Raw genomic sequence first — 23658 nt, forward strand, 5'->3', positions numbered from 1 at the left:
TGTTATTGTAATAGCAATTAAAATAAATTATTTTATATTTTCTTTTTTTGTTATTGTAGTCAAAAATAATTATTTTCTAAATGGTTAATATGTAATACTAAAAATATAATTTATTAATATTAGTATTATTATTAATAGTTAAGACAACATTATTATTTTCAATAACATCTCTTAAACTTAAATTATTTATTGAAAATTTAAATTGATTTTTTTTTAAAAATAAATTTAATATAAATATTTACTTTACTAATGTACTGTACATGTTATGTATTGAATTTTTATTTGACAAAAATATTTACAAAAAACTCATTTTTTTAAATTATAAATCAACTGAAATATATATATAGTTATTTTCATGTTATATATTAATTTTAATATTAGTTTATAGGTTATATATATATATATATTAATATATAATGTTAAGTATTATTGCGTAACATTATTCAATATATATATATATATATATATATATATTCACTATAATACTGTATGTTTGTTGATATGAATACACAATACACTTAATGCCTATTAAACTTAATGTCCATTATATGTATAAATATATGATATTATGAAGTGGACTATACATTTGATATTAATCACAATTTTTTTATGTTGTTATTGTTGGAAATATATTGACTAAACAATTGGATAATAAATATCATAAAATAGTCATTCAAAAAGTTAGTAAACAAAAAATAGTAGTTTAATGTATTTAAAAAAACTAAATATAGTTCTAATAATTAAATGTTAAAATTATTATATTTTTTTGATAATTTATAACATATTATATATAAATTATATAACAACTTAATAAACAGCAAAAAAAAATATTATAAATATTTTGTTTTTATTTAGATATTGTATTTATGACAACAAACTAATATAATAATAATAAAAATTATGATATTTATAGATAGTTTTTTATATTAATATTTATAACTTAATATCCTTACAATGAATAACAATTATTTTCTCTAAATTTTTATTATTTATTTATTATTTATTATTATTATTAAGTATTAAAAATATTATTTTTATCATTATTTTTATCTAAATTATGTAATATGATATGGTAACAAATACAAAAACAGCAATAACAACAAACATTAAGATTATTTTGATATAATTAATTTTTAAAAATTATTTGTTAATTATATTTTATTAAATTATCTAATTAATATTGTTATTCATATACAGTATAATACTGTAATAATAATAATAATAATACAATAAATATTTTTAAACAAATTAAATTATATTATTAATTTTTACAGTATTTATTTTTTTTAATTTGTATTTTAATTTAATTAGTATTTTATTAAATATTAATATTATGATTATTATAAAATTAAATTTACTTTTTATCTATCTGAAAAATACTTTGCTCTCTCTCTCTCTCTCTCTCTCTCTCTCTCTCTCTCTCTCTCTCTCTAATAAATCTATTGTCGGCTCATATCAAACGATATTTATTAAAAAAATTTATTCAACCATAAAAATATTGTTTGGATATTGTCTATTGAGTTATTAATAATAAGATATATATATATATATAATTATCTATAGGTTAACCTAGTAGTAGTAGTAGTAGTAGTAGTAGTAGTAGTAGTAGTAGTAGTAGTAGTAGTAGTAGTAGTAGTAGTAGTAGTAGTAGTAGTAGTAGTAGTAGTAGTAATACATTAGTTGCTACTACTGTTCTATACAATTCACTATTAGAGTATTTTTCTAAAAAAAAATTAAAAAAAATAGTTATTTTTATTTATTTATATATTATAAGTTGACGTATCAGTGATACCACATATACTTTATACAAACTGCATCAAATTGCAATATAAATATAATACAATACAATACTTAAATATGTTTTTTATATACAATGTATATATGTATACTGTGTTAATAAGCAGCCGAGTAAATATCTGATTGATTACTGAATCCCTTTATTATATATATATATATTAGTTCAATGCAAATCATATATAAGTACAGTATATGTATGTTATACTTTATTATACCGATATAATACCTTCAATGCTGTATAAATGTAATGTTAAATAATGTTATATAGTTATATATCTCAATATATTGCTGATTACAAATAAAAATATGATAATAACAATCAATAGGTTAAATTGTATAACTTAAATATACTATACAATAGATGAATAGTAGGTATATTAATGTAGAGTATACTATATATTTTGTTTTGTGTGTCTATAAGTGAGTAAAATTTATAAAATGTATTAAATACCAATTTAATAATTTTGTATTATTAAATCAATTTGTATTTTAATATTGTATTTATTAATAATGTAAATTTTTTATAAATTATTTATTAGCTATTATTTTTTTCTATAACAGTTTTCTACAGTGAAAAAAATCAAAGAAAATTACAATTTAAACAATAAATTTATACACAAAATCTGATGTTGTATTAAATAAAAATCAATTTATATATTATCTTAACATTTCAATAACAACAACAACAACAAAATATATAAAATTATCTTTTTTTCCACAATAAATATTTTAATTTGCTATGAATACTAATTAGATGTATATATTACTTAATGTACGAGACATTAAATTAAACTATAAAATGTATATAAAACATGAAAAAATTAATGATATTATTATTATACTATCTAAACAGTCTAATTGTAGATTATACTGTATTATCTCAAAAATTTGATGCCTTATACTGTATAAGTTATACATAATTATATAAATTTATATTTTAATTATTGTCATAAATATTATAAATACATCAGTATTTTTTAGTATTCACACTAAATAAATAAACATAATTATGTTAATCTGATTAATAAAAATTTTTCAATTTAAATCACTTTTAAAAAATATAATTATAAAACAGTTATATACCAATATTAAATTTTAATAAAATTATAAAAATTTATTAAACATTTAGTATAAAAATTAGTTATTAAAAAATACTAAAAGTATTAATTATGAAATATTATATAATGTAAAGTATAAATGCATTTATGCTTAAAATTTAGTTTAGATTTATAAATATTTTAGCCAAACAAATCAATAATTTAATTATCAATTAATTATATTATTATAAGAGTAGACAACCGTTTATATAAGATTATGATTTATATCATATATATTTGATTTTTATCAATATATCTAAAATATCTAAAATATAAAAATCACAATATTCTACAGTATATAGAGGACACATACATACATACATACATACATACACACACACACATACACACACACACATACATACATACACATATATATATAATTTATATATATACAAACATACTCATAAATTATTGTATTTTGTTTTTAAAGTAACTTAGAAAACAAAACATAAAAATATCCAAAAAAAACTAAAAAATAACAATAATATGTTTACGATTTTATGTGCACTGAATTTTAAATATTAATTTAAGCATAATCAATTATTTATTTACATATTGGTTTGAGAAAGTGAAAGAAACAAACAATAGTACTGTACATTATAGTACAGTAGTTTTATGATAACATATTATTATACATTTATAAGTATATATAATATTATAAGTATTTATACTGTACTTGTATTAAATATATATATATATATATATATATATATATATATATATATATATATATATCAAACTTATAATTTTAATTAAGCCATTGCAAACATGTTATCATAAGCAAACTTTATTAATTGATTTTTTTGAACTAATATTTATATATATATAGTATATTATATACTATAGATATATATATTATAGTATATATATATTATAGATACATTAGAGTATAATGTAAAGGATAGATTTTTTATATAAAGTATAATTTTTGTTTTTTATATTAACTAAAAAATTTATTATTATTATAAATATAAATTAATATTAAAGTATTATTATTAATTTTATTGGTGTTATTTATTTTGCTGGTATTAGATTAGAAAATTATTATTTTATGAAAATAATCAATAAACTAAATAATATAATACATTATATATTAAACATTAGAAAATCTTTTCTTTTTTAAATGTTTAATCTCACAAATAAAGTAATTTTTAAAAAATTTTTAATATAATAATTGAATAATAAATTAATTTTTTTATTGTTGTTATTTTAATAAACATTTAGAATTATTTTTTATTGTAGTTATACTACTGTATTAGTGTTGTTATAATATTTAAGATTTACAATTTAAAAAAACTAGTCTTTAAGTAATCTTTCAAAAGAAACTTTAATTTTTTATAACATTTTAAATATCAAATATTATTATACATACAGTACTGTACATGTACTGTATGTATGACATTAAATGACACTTTGATTAGATAATAATAATAATAAAGACTTTCATATATATATACAGCAGATTTAACTAAATATTATAATATATTATAAGACATTTTAACATTAATGACTGCAAAGTAGAGATGTTTTTTTAATAGGAAATAAATTTAAATTAATTTTCTTATGGTTTTTCAAATGATATCTTTTTCTACAGTTTCTACTCTCTCTCTCTCTCTCTCTCTCTCTCTCTCTCTCTCTCTCTCTCTCTCTCTCTCTCTCTCTCTCTCTCTCTCTCTCTCTCTCTCTCTATTGTTATCACTACTACTGTACAATTACTACACTATTTTTTATACTTCTTACTAGTTTTTTTTATCTGAATTTCCATTAGATTTAAAATTATTTTAATAATAATGTACCGAAAAAATTGTTACTTTTTGTTATTTTTCTTTGTTATCGAAAACTAAGAGAAAAATTTAGTTTTACTTTTTTAAAAAAAATATATTTCTCATCTTAAATGACATTTGAGAGCGAAAAAAATCTTTGACTTTACTAATGATTGCTAACAAATATATATATATATATATATATATATATATATATATATATAGAGAGAGAGAGAGAGAGAGAGAGGTGTTATATATAAAAACAATTTTACTGTTATTTTCAATATAATGTATATTTAGGTTGCTCTCAAATTTCACATTTAACAAAAATAATTTTATTGTTATTTATTTAACGTTATGTTGATATCAGAGTAAATAATTATTAAAAAATATATTTATTTTTTTAAATTTTCACTTACAATTGATATGAGTTGTCACCCGAAACTCAGGTCTTTAAGCCAAACAGATATCTGTTTCGACACTACAATACATAAGTGTCTTCATAAATGTTTTTTTAATTTTAATAATATATAATATTTATAGTTTACATTACAGATTATATCATTATATCGTTTATTGAATTGAATCAATTAATTAAATTTTAATATATAAACAACAAATTTACATATTCTCTAATATTATAAGTTCTCTTATAAAACATCCTAAAAAAATACAAAAAATTTAGATTAAAAAAGTATTAGTTTATTGACAGTTAGTATAATTAAATTACTGAATTGTGCGACACTTGTATTGATTGTAATGTCGATACAGATATCTGTCCGCTTAAAGTCCCTGAGTTTTGGGTGAAAACTCATATCAATTGTAAGTGAAATTAAAAAAACAAATATTTTTATAATTTTTTATTAATTTGTTTTTATTAGATTTAAATAAACGTATTTTTTATTTTTAAATATATTATTTTCTTTAACAAATTAAATGTATAAATTTGTCACACTATTATACACTGGTGTTATATATATATAAATAAATATATATATAATTTATATATATATTATGCATACAGTGTTTATAAATTAATTATAATAAATTATATTGCGTGTCTAACGTACATATACGATGATTTTTTTTATATATATAATTTATCGGTATATATCATATATTTAATGAATATGTCAATTAGGTTTTTATATTTTATTTCTATATTTATTTCAGTATAATCACAGTATTAAAAAAAACTTATATAAATAATACAAAATAAATTATTAATACCTCCCAAATGATAAAAAAAACTGTGATTTATATTTAATCTATCATGGGAATATTAATATACTGTAATAGTTTATATTTTATATAAATATACGATATATGTATAAATTTATATATTTACAGTTATACAATATATATACAGTACTGTATAACGTATTGTATTATTATTATTATTAATATTTAAAAATATTTTAGGTTTACTTTTTCTGTACTAATATTTTCTTTTTAAAAAGTATAATCAAATAATTTACTATTTGATTAATTTAATATATATATATAATGTATTGTAAATAAATTATTATAAATTAATATATTATAGATAATTATATACTGTATTTAGTGTTTGACTGTGCGTGAATAAAATAAAAATAAGATATAGATAGAAAAAATATTGAACATTGATTATAACAATACTAACAATTGATAATAATAATAACAATAGTAGTGATAATGATGTTGATGATGATGATGATGATGACAATGGTCTATATGATGTTCAAATAAATTATATACTATATGTACTATTATTATCATATATATATATATATATATATATATATATATATATATATATATATATATATATATTTGCTGTACTGAATACTATTGTTAATTTTCTGATCAATAATTAATTTATATACAGTATATACTGTATGTATTTTAACAATATATATATACACAAAAACTTATACAACTTGTATATACGATACTGTTTTTATTGTACATTATATACAGTTTATACTGTATATATATATTGTATGGTTTCAATGAGTTGTTTGCAATATATTGTTACAATCTGTAACTTTATATACTATATATTACTTTACTGTTAGGTAATTGTAAAAGATTAGTTTCAATGATAGTATAGTATAGTAATTTTTATATATATATATAACATAGACACTAATTACACACAATCATTAATCACTAACTTTAGGTTATTATTATTATTATTATTATTATTATTATTGAAGGAAATTACATGATAATTAACATATAGATTCTATATTAAGATAATATATATAATTTTTATCACTATATCATAGTAAAATACAATTTATAAATTAATATATATATATATGAAAAGATAAATATACATTATATTAAATACAATATTTATCACCTTTTTATATTTTATTACATTTACTACTTTTATTATATATAGTATATGATATAATTATATTTGATGTCAATTTTCTATAGTTATTTATTATATTTTGTGATTGTACCAAAAATTGCAATTATAACACAATGTCATCAATTTTTATTATACTATAGATATAATTTTAATTAATTTATCATCAAAAATAGAAATTTTTAATAAAATTTAAAATTAATGTATATTTAATTATAGACTTTAGTTCATTGAATTTTACTGGAAATATAAATGTTGATTTTATATATTTATATATATTATTAATTTATAATATATACATTGTTAGGTATTATTTAAAATTTTTAAGCAACTAATTTACATATTTATAATATACTGTATATACATATATTAAAAATATCAATATTTATGTTATCAGTTATAGACTAACATAATTAGCATTTATCGTTGTTTTAGTTGTTGTTTAATGTTGACAGTTATGGTCAGTTAGTTTACAAAAATAAAAATATAGAGTTAATTAAAATAATTAATTTTATATTTAACTTTTCTACTAAAATACAAAATAAATATTTTATATTGTAAATTATAAATTTAATTATTGATTTTATTGTTGTTGAAAAAAATAGTTTAGAAAATTAATAAATCATAAATCTGATATTTATTTATATATTGTATATAAAAATTTTAAATAAAAATTCACAAAAATATATACTTATTTATTGATATATAAATACTGTATAAATAAAATACACTGATATATATTTTTGTAAAGTGTGTACAGTATCAGTAAATACCATTTAACATATAAGTTAAATTATTATACAAAATATTAAAATAATATATAAACAATAAAACCTATGTAATATAATCTAATTTTTTCAACAATCAAAAAACAATAAACAAATAATTCAATTTTATTGTCTATAAAAATAAAATTTATAGATATAAATTATAGAAATAAAAATATATAGAGAAAAAAATAATCTATAATAAATAAATATATTATATATTCAGTATTAAATAAGATTTAAACAAAATTATTATCATTATTAACATTATTATAATATTATTATTATTTAATATAAATAATAATGTACTAAACTCTTACTAATAGTATTGACCATGGTAAATAATTTGCTACTATTAATACAATAACAACAAATAATAACAATAATAACAATAGAAAATAAAAATTAATGATAAAAACAATTTCATCAAAACTATCATATCTTATACAGCAAAATGTTATAATAATAATAAACTTTTGAACTAAAATTGTTTATTATTTTCCAATACCAGTGCAATGATCTTATTTAATAAATATTATATAAATCTTTAGGATTGTTAGGTCTATTTTTGTTAGATTTTTTGTTGTTGTATTTATATACAGTATTTACACCAACAATCAGTGTATTGACAAACAATATCAAAAATAATAATATGAAATTGTATAATCATTTACCATTAACTAGGTAAAATAAAAATAAATTATATACAGCTAAAATAAATAGTATCTTTTATAATAATACATTATCATTATAAATAATATCAAATAACAGTTAGTATCGAAATCTATATATATATATATATATATATATATATATATATATATATATATATATATATATATATATATATATTATATATATATATTATATATATATTATATATATATTATATATATATATTAAATATATATATATATATATATATATATATATATATATATATATATATATATATATATTTATAAAACATAAAGTTTAATATGTGCATTTATTATGCTATACATTAATAATAATTGTATGTGTCTTAACAAAATAAGCTAGCTCATATATTTATGTATAGGTTATTAACCATTGATAACAAACATGCAGTATTAGTATTATTATTATATATCAATTTAGCTAATAATGTTACAGTAAATATACAGTATAAAACTTATTAATAGACTTATTGTTATTAAAATTTTATATAATATCTATAGTTATATATATATATAATTTATATGATTAGATAAGTAAATATCAAATCAATATAAATTCAAACAAAATTTAATATCAGATACAATATCATTAATTTAATTTATTAATAAAGATATACTGTATGATACAAGAAATTCAAGTTAATGACAAACAATTTTAATCAATAGTACTTTACTATTGATTAAAATTGTTTGTCATTAACTTGAATTTCTTGTATTATTAGTACAAATAGTAAGAGACTACTAAAATACCAAACAAGTAAAGTATATTACATGTATAGCTTAATTAATTTTATATTAATTAATATTATTATTATTAAAACTTTCTCTAAATTATTTTTCCATAAATGAAATATCAATGAATATAAATATAAATACATATATATCTTGTATTTTTGAATTTTATTTATATATATATATACAGTATAATACATTTTGATACAATATGTCAAATATAAAAATAAATAAAGTAATATTTGATAAAATTTTTGTTTTTTGGATTATATTTGAGCAAACAAAAATAATTATGTACAGTGGTATATCTATATATTATAAATATTTAACATAATATAATAAATATTATATTATATATTCACAAAAAAAAATCTAATGTATATATTTATAAATTAAATAAATATAGATATACAAATTAAGCTTGGTTATGTTGATTTATTATTTCATGTAAATTACTGTTTGACACAAATACACATATACATAGATGGATATATATATATATATATATATATAAACTTAGTATTAATTTTATGACATTTTCCCAAATCCTAAGTGCAAATCATTGTACAGTTGTATTGCTGAATGTGATTAGCATTTTGAATACGAAACTTACAGAAACACATACATACAGAAAGAGAGAGAGAAAGAGATATATATATCAAAAAGATTATCGAAAAGTGAATAAAAAACAAAGAAAATGATTTTTATTTTATTTTTTGAAATTAAATTGTCGGCAAAGATATGTCGGCAAAAAAATTATATTATATATAAAAAGTTAACAATAAGTAAAAAAAACTTTTACCGACAAATCTTTACCGACACACACACGAGTATTGATGAGAAATAAACTTTTTATAGTTTTTTTTATTATATTTTTTGTTGTAATTTGATTGAAAACAACAGTATATATATATACAGGTAGAGTAAATTAAATTGTAAAAAATAAAAGATATTTTTTGTTTAAATAATTTTGTTGACTACAATGTAATGAGATTTTTGTTGTTGTTGTTAATGTATTACTATTGAAACGTACGTTTGATTAACATTTGTTATTTAATTTTTAAGCTATTTATGTTGTTTTGACGTAGATATTGATACAAATTGTTTAATACAATAAATATTAAATATATATATATATATATATATATTGTATATATTGATATTGATATACTTTAAATATATAATCTTGCAAATGTGCTAGATCCAATAGACTTATATATAAATTTTAGTTTATTGTTTACAATATACAGTATATATAAAAATATATATACTCATAGATACAATACTTTATGTAATTTTGAAATATTGATTTTGTTTGATTAATTTAGTACTTATACTGTATAAAACTCAACAGACAATATTAAAAATATAGGATTAATAATAACACTATCGATATTAGGACACAGAATCTCTACTTAAATTGTTTGTTTTAATTTAGTCTTATTGAGAGAGAAAGAGAGAGAGAGAAAGAGAGAGAGAGAGAGAGAGAGAGAGACTAAAAGGACTAAAAGTTTTTTCAATAGTAAATAGTCATCACTTTTCACTCGGATTTTTCACGTAATTTAAGTTGAGATTTGATAGCATCAGAAAAATCTGTCACTTATTTAGAAATAAATAGAAAGAAAGAGAGAGAGAGAGAGTTATATCGATTACTATGTACTGTATCTATAATATATAGACAGAAATATTTAATAGATATTGTATTTATTTATACAGTTTTATAGATATAGTCGATGATTGTGTTAATAAATATTTTTCAATATTATTTAAGATAAATATATGAAATTAAAAAAAATTATAGTATAAACTTGATATTAAGCTGTTTTTTTATTTATGTAACTATTTTTAATGTATATTTTTAATAATATTATACTTATTATATTAAAGAATATATAAAAAATAAGTTAATAATAATAGCATAAAATAATTTTAACAAAATATTTTGTAGTTATTAATTTATTTAATCTATTTTATTACAAAAATAAAATGAATATTTTAGAAATACTATTTATAATCTATTTAATAGTAAAGAAATATTGTGTTTAATATCATTTAAAAATATTATTATATAATAAAAGTCTATAATAATAATATTTTTATTTAAGTTTACATATTATACATAAATGTATTGTTATTACGTACTGTATAATCAAATCTCATAAAGTTATTACTTAAATACAGTATAATATTTATTATTATATTATAATTATTTTAAGTGCTATTCAAGTTTTTAGAAAATAAATATAAAAGATTTAATTAAATTTTAAAATATTAAATTAATAATACATTAATAGATTAAAATAAAATTTAATATTAGATAGTAATTCTAGATTTATCATTGTTTAGTTAGTTAATTAAAATATTTTTTTTCTAATATTAGTATTATATTTAACAAAAGAGCTACTATTAATAAATTAGTTGGAAAATTATATTTAAAAAAAATAATTGAATAGACTATAGAAAAATATGCAACAAATATTGTTAATTTAATTAGTATATTATAAGTTTATTTTAATATTTATTATAAATTATACAAAAAAAATTGATTACTTATACCAAATGTATTTTTTTATATTAATATACAGTATATTATTTGATAATATTTGATACATGGTACAATACTATAATATAATAGTTTGATAAAAAATAATATCATATAATATATGACTGACTATTTAATAATATATATATATTAAATTTCATAACACTTTTAATATGTGTTTTGTGACTTTCGTTTTTGAAGCTAATGTTGAGTTTTATTTAATTTATATAACAAATGAGGGCTACTATTGTCAATGTATATATCGGAAAATCTTTAACAAACAATTTCAGGCACACAATAACTCATACACACACACACATACACACACACATACACACACACACAGTCACACACACAGTCACACACACGCAAACACACACACACACAGTCACACACACGCAAACACACACACACACAGTCACACACACGCAAACACACACACAATAGCTAAATCTCATTGAAACTATTATATATAATATTATATATCAATATATAGCAGTATCTAACAATTCAGATACGAAAAAATACATATAATAATAATAATAATAGATATCTATATAATATATTATATCATTATATCTGTGAGTGTGTGTGTCTGTGAGTAATAAATTGAAAATCATTTATTAAAACACATCAAAAAAGTACTGCTTAAGGATGAAACACACAACAAAATTGTTAACCCAGAAAAAAATACTGTAATAATTCACAGTTTTATTTCGTTGGTAAATATAATAACAACCATAAAATTTATGATCAAAATATAAAAATATTTCCATTGTTTCAAAAAATATTTCAATGAATTATAATATGAATTGTATTGTAAATACTAATAAATTATTGAATCAAAATATTGAATCATTTATTATTAGTATTACTAAAATTTATATAAAATTGTTCAAAAATATATATATAAAGCATATCATTAATAATTGCCAATAATTTAAATTTTGCTAACAATATTTTTTTGTATAATAAATGTATTAATCGATAAATATAATATATATATTTATTTATTATATATTATAAAGTATATATATTGTATATAAATGAATGTTTTAATTTAATATAATAGAAATATATTGTATAGTAAATCGTATACTAATAAAAATAATAATATCAATAATATTTATTAAAATAAAACATAAACAATATAACATATATCTATATATTAATATTTATATCTACCCATTTGATATAATATACAATAAAACATATTTTTATTATTGTCATCAAAGTTATTAAAAATAAAAACTAATATATTTTTAATGTAATAACAATAATAATAGATATTTGTAATATTTATCAAAAAAATACTGTATATAATAGACATTTTTTATGACAAACTCTCTTATTATATTATAGCATAATAAATTTATAATAATAATAATTATTATCATTATTGTGACAATAATACTAATGTCGATAATCAAAAATTAATATATCTATATAAATATCTATTAATTGTAACGTTCATAGATCTTAATATTTATTTATTATTATAACATCATTTGTTATACATATATTGTATATTATATATATATATATATATAAATATAATTTATTATATAATTGTTAGAATAGTAATCATTATAATCATAAGCATTATAATCATTTTATCTATAAATTTTAATGATTTATTACTTGTTTAAAAAAATATTATATTTATATAGAATCTATTGATAATATATAAATATATTTTTTATTATATATTACCCGAGATTTTATAATATATATATTATATTTATATATATTAAGATAATAAATCATTGTTCGTGTATAAACTGAATGATAAAATACTTAAATTTGTTGTTGAATACCAATCAATCAATTAATTTAAATAATAATATATACCTTAAATAATATAAATATAATGATAATAATAATGAACAAAAAAAATTAGTTATGCTTAGTTGAATTTAAATTAGTTTTTTTAAACAATAATAATAATATAATGTGATCTATAATAATCAATATACAATATATATATTAATACAATATTATAATACAATACAATAGATATCTTATACACTATAAATAATAAATAATATATAAATCTTGAGATTTATAAGTAATATAAATAATATATTATTTTTACATATTTCCAAAATTGTCAAACTATATAATAATTTAGTCAAAAATAGCTAAATTATTATAATGTAATGGTTTTACAGTTTATACTGTATATACATATTATTGTATAATAAATTGGGATTAAAACTAAAACTACAGATGTTTAGTGATCTTAAGTGAACAAAACTATTTTTTTTGTACTATACTTACACTCAACAACAAAAAACACAATAAAAATAAGAAAAAAAGTAAAAGCAAAAAAAATCATTAAAACACTTAGTATTGTCTAATATTTTTACTGTACAGTACTAGTACTAGTAGTCAACCCGTACACATACAGTATAGGCTGCATATATACTGTATATAATTTACTTGATTTATAATATTATGTAATATTATTGTACAATAAAGTGTGGAATTTTTGCAATTAAATTCAAGAATTTTTTGGTAGTGTTGCTATGTCTATGTTACAGTAAAAACCATTAGCAACAATGAAAATAATAATACAGTAATATTAAAATTATTTTTGATAGTTTTACAAGTGTTTTATTAAAACTTTTATTTTACTTTTAGTTGTTGTTTTTTAATTATATAATTTTAATATCAGTATAGTATTTTACTAAATATAAACTATAAATGAAAATAATAATAATAATGTTTGTTAGATCAGTTTATTTGAGATTATTTAGAAAAAAACATGAACTTATATGAATCAATTTAAATTGTTTATATAGTATATCATATAATAAAAATTTTATATTTTATTTTTTTTATATTAGTTTCGAGGCAAACATATAACAGATTTTGATATACTATGTATTATATAATAAATATTTATCAGTATAAGAGGTTTTTATTTGTTAGAAATACAAAACAATAATTCAAAAAAACATTTTTTAAGTTTCTTATCGAATATTCATAAACAATACATATTTTTAAAATTATTATATACTTTATATTATTATTAATATTTATTTACGTATATATATTCAATCTTTTAAATATATAAAAAAATAAAAAACCAAACATAAGTTATACATTTTTTAAAAAGTTTATTCTACAATATAAAAACTTTTATTATTAAAAAAAATAAAATAAAAATATTTGATTTTATTATTTTTAACCAGACACATTTGTTATTATGATAGTTAGTTTGTTTTTATTACGACTAAATTTCTATATTGACATTTGGGAATTAAAATAATACTATAATGTGTGCTAAGCTATACACTGTGTACTTATTTTATATTTTTAAAAATATTATTATGAATAATATTTTAATAATACAGTAATAATAAAAATAAAATTTATAATACTTTTTTTTCTCTCTGTTTATATCTCTCACTCACTAATGTGGTATCGGTGGCCGAGAAACTAAATTGTCGGTATTTTTAGATACCCGACAACCCGGGTTCAGAACCCGGACGGGTCACTAAACATATTAGTAGTTTTCATGAGACGTTAATAGTAATAATATCGGAATATATATATATATATATATATATATTTATACGAAACACTAGCCATACAGGTATATAACTGCCGACTGTCATAGAGTGCTATAAACGCAATGCTATAACAATATATATAGTTAAACATATTTTAAGATTTCTCAAAACCCCGTGAATGTATACAATGTTAAAACGGGGGAAACAAATCATAGATTTGTTTCTCTCTCTCTCTCTCTTTCTCTCTCTCTCTCTCTCTCTCTCAGTTAGTTATTGAAAAAATTATTAAAATCTTTATAAAAATGACACTATATATCATGTATTTATTTTCATAAATTTAATTATATTATTATATTAGTGACGCACATAATATTTTTGATATTATCAAATATATATATATATAACAAAATTATTTTGTGATCTAAAAATATCAAATGTCATGAATAACAAAAAAAAAAAGTTTTGACACTATTTTCTTTTTTATTATTATATTTTCTCTAATTTAATTTTTTGTAATTTTTTTAACAATTTGCTGCGAAAATAGACAAAATTCAATATAGTTGTCATTGAATTAAATAAACAAAATAAAAGACACTTGTGTTTAACGCTTAAAAATTTGTGTGAAAATTAAATAATATTTAAATAGATATATATATATATATATATTTTTTATTGAAAGATATTGCAATATTGAAGTTGAAATAAAAATCTAATATTGTATAACATTTACAGAAATTTTTATTTTAAAATAAAATAAAGGGTATTCATGTTGAATGAAATAAAAAAATTACTTTTCAATTTCCAATACATATATAACTAGAAAATTTTATTTTATATATATTTAAATAAAACTATATATATAAAGTAAAAAATAATGTTAACATGATATTACTAATGTTTATTATTTATTTAGTTTTTTTTGTTTGTTTGTTACATAATTAAACAAATAAAATAAGACAAAAAAAAATTAAGCAACATTTGTAAATATCATGTAAGATATACTGTATATAAAAAATTTATATATTATATACAAAAATGTAGCCCTAAATTAATACACACACACACACTGTATGGTTGTCTAATTTAATTAATTTTTTAATTATTTATTTTTCTCATACGTGTCAAATAGATATACGGTTTTACGGTATATTTTATAGATCAATAAAAGTAAAGATAAATCACATTTTGCAACCTAAATGAAAGTTTATTTTAAATTTTTAAAACTATTTTTTTCTATGCAAAAAACAAAATATTTTTGTTTTGATTAAAAAATTATATGAATTTTTTTATGTAGGAAATACATTAGTATAAAAATTTAAGTAAATATTTACAGCATTTAAAAAATAATTTTATATGATATATACTGTATAAATGCAAATATTAATAAAAAAGTATATTAATATCAAGTAAAAGTAAAAACGTGTTAATATAATCAAAAATTTATATTTAGTTTTACTGTACTATATTTAACTAAACTAAATGCCAATAGAGTAATAATTTTGACAGTAAATTATGGATAACTATAATATATCATATATTATTATCATATATTATAGATTTATATTTATATATATATAATATATATATATTATGCAATGATTTTAATAAAATAATAATTTTTATGTCTTTCAGCTTAATGTGTTTTATATATAATAAAAATAATATAATTTATAATTTATATCTGGAAAGGATTAAAACTATTTTAATGCATCATTACATTTGATAATATATTATAGATTTTGCTTAAATTTAATTTAGTTTAACACAATTAATAAGTTTAGTTTAATTAATTGACATTTTAACTGTTATTATTACTACTACTACTACTACTATATCAACAATATATATATATTGATATTAAAACAGCAAAAATTTACATTTTTATTAACTTATTTACCTAAGATTACATAGTATAGTGTGTATAGTACACTGTATACATATTAAAATAAATTTAATAGAGTATTACATTTTAAATTAACTAGTCTATTTTTTTATTGTAAATGTGTGTGTGTGTGTGCAATTTAATATGCTAAATATTTTAATTAATTGAGTTAATAAAAAGTAAATAAAAATAAATTTACTATACTCAGTAGTTAAATATAATCAATAAAAATAACATACATTTTATTTATATTTTAAAAAATAAAATAAAAACAATCTTTTTCTATTAAAACAAATTACCAAGATTATTTAAAAAAAAAAAATAAATCCATGTCCACTCGTTAAATTAAAATTTTATTTTTCTTTATAGACAATATATAAGAGTTTATGTAGTATTATATGTATCTATATTTTATTATTTTTATTATATAAAACAATTTATCCATTTATCTGTTAAATTAGATTAAAATGATTTCTTTCAATAGGTTTTCTATATATTTTGTGTTGATATTATAGTTTTATTTTGTTTATTTCAATACATATATTACATATACAATATATATATATACTATTATATAATACATCAAATAGTGGCAATTTGTATTGGATTTTAAATTTATAGTTTTATCAAGAATAGCCCACTATTGGTTTGATTCAAAAAATAGATCCAATTTTAAATTTTATTTTATTTTTTAAATAGCTATCTTAAAACTTATGGTCAAAAAGCAAACATCAAATGCATCATCAAAACATTTATCTTAATAAATACAAAACATTGATGAAGTGTGTGTTTGTATTGGCTATAATGGGCTCAAAAAAAATAGCCAATATTTTTTTATCGTATAAGTTATATATATCGCTACAATATATAAATATTATTTATTAGATAAGTATATTGCAAATGATAATACTAAACAAAAACAACAACAACAGTAAAAAAAATATTTATCTCTATTTTGCTATAATAAACATGAAAATCCAATACCCTATCTATTTGTATGTATGTTTGTGTGTGTGTGTGAATGTGTGAATGTGTGTATATAATATACAGTACACTCTATATGTTATGTATGTGTCTATGTGTGTGTCAACTCTTCAATACTGGTCTGACACTGATTAATGGATAATTGGCACAAAATAGCTAACATATATCAGATATATATATTAATATATATATATGGTATTTATTGGTTTATATCTATAAAGCTTTTTAATCATCTTTAGTGAGAGAGAGAGAGAGAGAAATAAAAAAGAGAGCAAAAGTCTGCATTTGTGTGATAGCGCGACAAATAACACGTACTGACACAACACACAACACACACACACACACACACACACACACACACACACACACACACACACAGCTCCCAGTGCTGATAATCACAGTCTACTTAGACAACAAAAAATAAAAATAAATATCTTAAGACCAAACAAAATAAAATAATTAAACTTTTTGTTGTTGTTTTTCTACTGCTAATCTAAAAGCTATAAAGTTTTTTTTATAAAAAAAATAAATAAATACTTTTACAAAACAAAAATATGGAAATAAAATTATTTTGCTTACCTATCGATACCGATAACAATCATCGTATAGACCGACACACACAGTGCCGTAATGGTGGCCATCGATGCCAGCGGACAGAGAAACGGGTGAAATACCCAATGGCCGAGCATAAAGTGTGTATAAGTGAATGGTATAGAGCACAGGGCCATACAGACATCGCTCAGTGATAGGTTTATTAGAAATTTTTTCAATTCACGCGACGATTTTTTACCATAATATAGGACCATAATTACGGTTACGTGCGAACAAAATGCTATGATAGCGGTCAGAGAGTAGAGTACTATTAGTGCCCATTGTAGGGATGGTCGCAGTGCTTCCAGTGGATAGGCACTACTGTCCATTGCCGATGATGACCCTAGGCTACCGTTACTATAGTAGTAACCACCACCGCCGGCACCACCACCACCTGACCGGTTGTATGCCAGCGACCCATTGTTTAGTAGACTGTCGGCAACTTTGTCGGCAAACCATTTGGGATCCATTATAGTTATTAAGTTGACTTTTTTTTTGTTGTTTAATTATTTTTAACAATTAATTAACAGTAATTTCTATGTATTGTACAGTAGTTTTAATGTTTTGTTGTTATTGTTGTTAATTAATTAATTAATTGATTCATTCATCAAAAAAAAAATAATGTATTAAATAAAACATATATAGTATTGAATGATATACTGTTAATATATACTAATAATTTAAATATTTATTATTATTTTTAATTATAATTTTGTTATTTTCATAGTATGTAATACACACTCAATTAAAAAATTAATAACATTACAACTGTATTAATATTAATGTACTGTAAAATTACTATTAATAACAATATTAAATAATTAAACATGATAACTTTTTCATAATAAACTAATTTTTTTAAAAACAAAACAATTTTACTGTTTTTTTTATTAAAACACAACTTATAAAAAATATATATTCAATATATAGATAAAACAATATTTATTTTCAACAAAAAAAATCTAAAAATACGATATTATAATAATAGCACACATATTATAAATAATATGTTATTTTTTTCAAACACATTATAGGTATTGACTATTTTTGAAAGAAAAAACTAATAGTAAAGAATTGTTATATATTTTTTGTTGTCTCTCTCTCTCTCATCAACCAAACGGTGCACTTAATAGCACTGGTATATCACTGATATAGTAGTAGTAGTTTAAGTAGTTGTTTGGCATGTTTAGTGGTGTTGATGTGTATGTATGTTTGCGATGATGACCACCGATAAAATATAGTAGATCTTTAGTACTATACTACTAGTAATAGTGTTACTCCTTTCAACTCAACTACCGGTGCTTATCAACACACATATATGTATACATAATATCACATACTTATACTTTTATCATAAAATTTATTATAACGAGAAAAAGAGAGAGAGAGAGAGGTTTAAGTTGAAAGACATTCAATAAAAAAATATTATATTATACTATAAAAATATAATAGACGAGAGTATATATATATATATATATATATATATCTATATTATATAATTTTATATACTGTATATTTCATTCAACTTATAAGCACTGGTATGCAATAAAAATTTCAATGAAAAAGTTGTGTTTAGGAAGCGTACGGAAAGTTGTATTTTGTATGTACTGTATGTGTGTTTGACTACTGACTGACTGTGAACTATAGTATTGAATCGCATACACAGTTAGAACATAGATTTGTTGTGATGTCAATAGTAGTGAGTGTGTGCAGCACTGGTAGTAGTTTGAAGTTTAATATATGATATATATAATGATAATTATAAATTAAATATATATTTATTATAAAATATACTAAAAAAAACAGTTCAGATTTATAATCTTGTTTAATCAACAAAAAAAATTTGTATTTAAATATTATCAATGTAGTTTCAAAATATTAATTAATTGATTAATAATAATATGAAAAAATTTATACATTAGGCATAATTAAGTCAAAAAATTTTAATATATTTAATTTAATAATTTAACAGACATTATAGTTAAATAAATATATTAATGTTAAATATGATAAAAGATTATCCATTTATATGTAATATATATGTCTGTAATTTCTTATAACTAGCAAACATATATACAATAGGTTAGGATTTATTGTCCATCACTACTGTTACTATATTTGATACAAATGTGTCCAACTTTTGTATTACGGGATAAACAGTTACCGATAAAATTATTTATTGAAATAATTTCAGTAGATTTGAAAACTAAATATAGATCATTCAAGTGTGATAACTGTGCCAACGATTCTATGGAATCGATAATAGTTTTGTCCACTGAGTCCACTCTCAGAGATTGTAGTCGCGGTAGATGTCGGCTAATATCACCGAAAAACTGGTCACCAATTGAGTAACACTTTCTAAACTCAAGTGTCAAATGTGTCAATCGGTTCATACGGTTTAGATCAGAGCTCATCAATTGAATGATATTATTAATGTTATTATTATTATTATTATAATTTATGCTTTCAATTAACATTTGCCCAATTGATAATCGCCGCACGTGTGTCACATGTAAAAATATATTAATTAATATTGTTATTATTTATCGATATATACCTGTATATATATATTAATAAAATAAATAAATATAAGATATCTATTAATATAACTTTATAAAAGATTCGTACTATATATATAAGCAAAAATATTATTGATATTTATGTAATGGTATACTATATTTCCAAATATTTATTACATTTTATAACATTGCTTAACAAATGTATAAAAAAATTTAAGATTTAAAATATATAAATATGATATAAATATTTATTAACAATATTTTTGTTGTTGTTATAAATCTTTTTTTTTTAATAATATTAAGAAAATAACTAATGTTTTACAGTACTTATATTTTTTATAAGAAATAAGAATAATATTAAATAATATGAAAATAGTTTTTTTTAATTTTAAAAAATTTATTTTAATTTACTAAAAATTAATATATAAAACAAAATTTATGCTAAACAAAAAGTATATATATATGTGATATATAATGAAAATTATAAAATTAAATATTAAAAAACACATCAGGCAAAGCTTAGTCTTAAATTATTTAATAGATAGCCAACTAAACGGTAGTATATCGACCATAGGTTAGTATTTGTTGTCCATCACTACTATTACTATATTTGATACAAATGTGTCCAACTTTTGTATTACGGAGCAGACAATTGTCGATAAATAACTTCATTGACATAATAACAGTTGATTTGAAGTCAAGTACTAAATAGACATCAGTCAAGTGTGATAACTGTGCTAACGATTGTATGACATCGGCTGATGAAATGTCAACAGAGTCTATACTCAAGTATTGTAGTCGCGGCAGATGTCGGTCAATGTCACCGAAAAACTGGTCACTAATTGAGTAACACTTTTTAAACTCAAGTGTTAAATGTGTCAATCGGTTCATACGGTTTAGATCAGAGCTCATCAATTGAATGATATTATTAACGTTATTATTATTATTATTAACAGTATAATAAAAATTTTCTAATAACATTTGGCCAATTGATAATCGTCGCACGTGCGGCACGTGTTCATTGATTGCTAAAGTCAATGTACGAAACGACTGGTAATACTTCCAATCCAAACCAAATAGACTTAAATCCCGGATAACATTACACGTGCGGCCAATTAATAGCAATGTTTGTAAAATAAACTCATAATTAGAGAAAAAATGTAAATCTAGTGTCAATTGTCTCAATCGTGGCATTTGTGACAAACCATCGATGATTAGGTCTTCCGCTGGTTGTATGCCTTGAATAGTTATATTTAATGATTGAATTTGTTGGCCATATGTGTTGGCAAACATGCCAATTGTCGACACTTTAGATGGTTTCCAATATATTGACAACGATTTCATTGATTTTGGTAATACATGAGTCTCTCCACTGCCGTCACCACTGATTAAATGATACCAATAGGTATTACTGGCATTCATAATGTCCAATGACTTTAAGTTTGGAAAACTATCGAAAACTTTATAAAACAAACATCTGTCGTAATGTAGTTTATATAAAGTCCTGTCAGGCCATCCAATTATAGGACAATTTCGGTGACACCTGTTTGACCAATAATCTCGTTGATGTACTTTAAGTCTTAGATAATTCAATTGATTTTCACAGTATTTGATCAACAAATCCATTAGAGTAGGCATTGAATTAACATTATTGATATCAACTGATATTAGTTTTGGACATTTTGTTACAATTGTTTCAAATAATTTTACGACTTGTTTAGCATTAAAACCGTTATGTTTTGCTTCGTTGTCCACATAAGACAATCCCAAACTATCCAATAGTTTGTCATCAAATACCAGATGTGTTTGCGAAACAAATGACATCAATTGTAACCATTGTTTGGACACCGCTTGTAGTTTTAGTTTGTCATCAATTGGTAAATAATTTAACAGCCATTGAGTTAAATCATCGCCGAAACGTTCAAACGAGTCCTTCTTCGATGTCATTGTTTTATTCAATTTATTATTGATTGTATTTTAAAAAAATATATTTTATTATTTTGAAAATAGTTTCAATTTGTGTTAAAATTTTCAATTTTAATTTAAAGCAATGTTATTTCTATGGGAAATTTTAAATGATTATTGAGCTCAGGTAGGTTTTAGGGACAGGTAGGCTGGTGTCGTGTAATTACACTTTGCTATATTATATGAGTTACAGGGCACCGGGAGGTAAGCTACCTGTGCTAAATTTTTGCAAAATTTTCTCAAATGCAAAAATTTTCAATTTGTGTTAAAATTTTCAATTTTAATTTAAAGCAATGTTATTTCTATGGGAAATTTTAAATGATTATTGAGCTCAGGTAGGTTTTAGGGACAGGTAGGCTATTGTCGTGTAATTACACTTTGCTATATTATATGAGTTACAGGGCACCGGGAGGTAAGCTACCTGTGCTAAATTTTTGT

The 23658-nt window shown here is 19.4% G+C and overlaps 1 protein-coding gene across 1 annotated transcript in view; it reads right to left on the bottom strand.

Annotated features, from left to right (window-relative positions):
* LOC128963714 (G-protein coupled receptor 83-like) overlaps positions 1-19206 on the bottom strand; it is a 34730-nt gene extending 15524 nt beyond the window's left edge. The window contains exon 1 of the mRNA XM_054310227.1: positions 18725-19206. Within this exon, the coding sequence (XP_054166202.1) occupies positions 18725-19206 (482 nt within the window). The remainder of the gene's footprint in view (positions 1-18724) is intronic.
* Positions 19207-23658: the final 4452 nt, after the last annotated feature.

This window comes from Oppia nitens, unplaced genomic scaffold (assembly GCF_028296485.1).
Source record: "Oppia nitens isolate AA-2021 unplaced genomic scaffold, nextdenovo-longstitch-racon4-pilon3 scaffold7_pilon_pilon_pilon, whole genome shotgun sequence".
Lineage (NCBI taxonomy): Eukaryota > Metazoa > Arthropoda > Arachnida > Sarcoptiformes > Oppiidae > Oppia > Oppia nitens.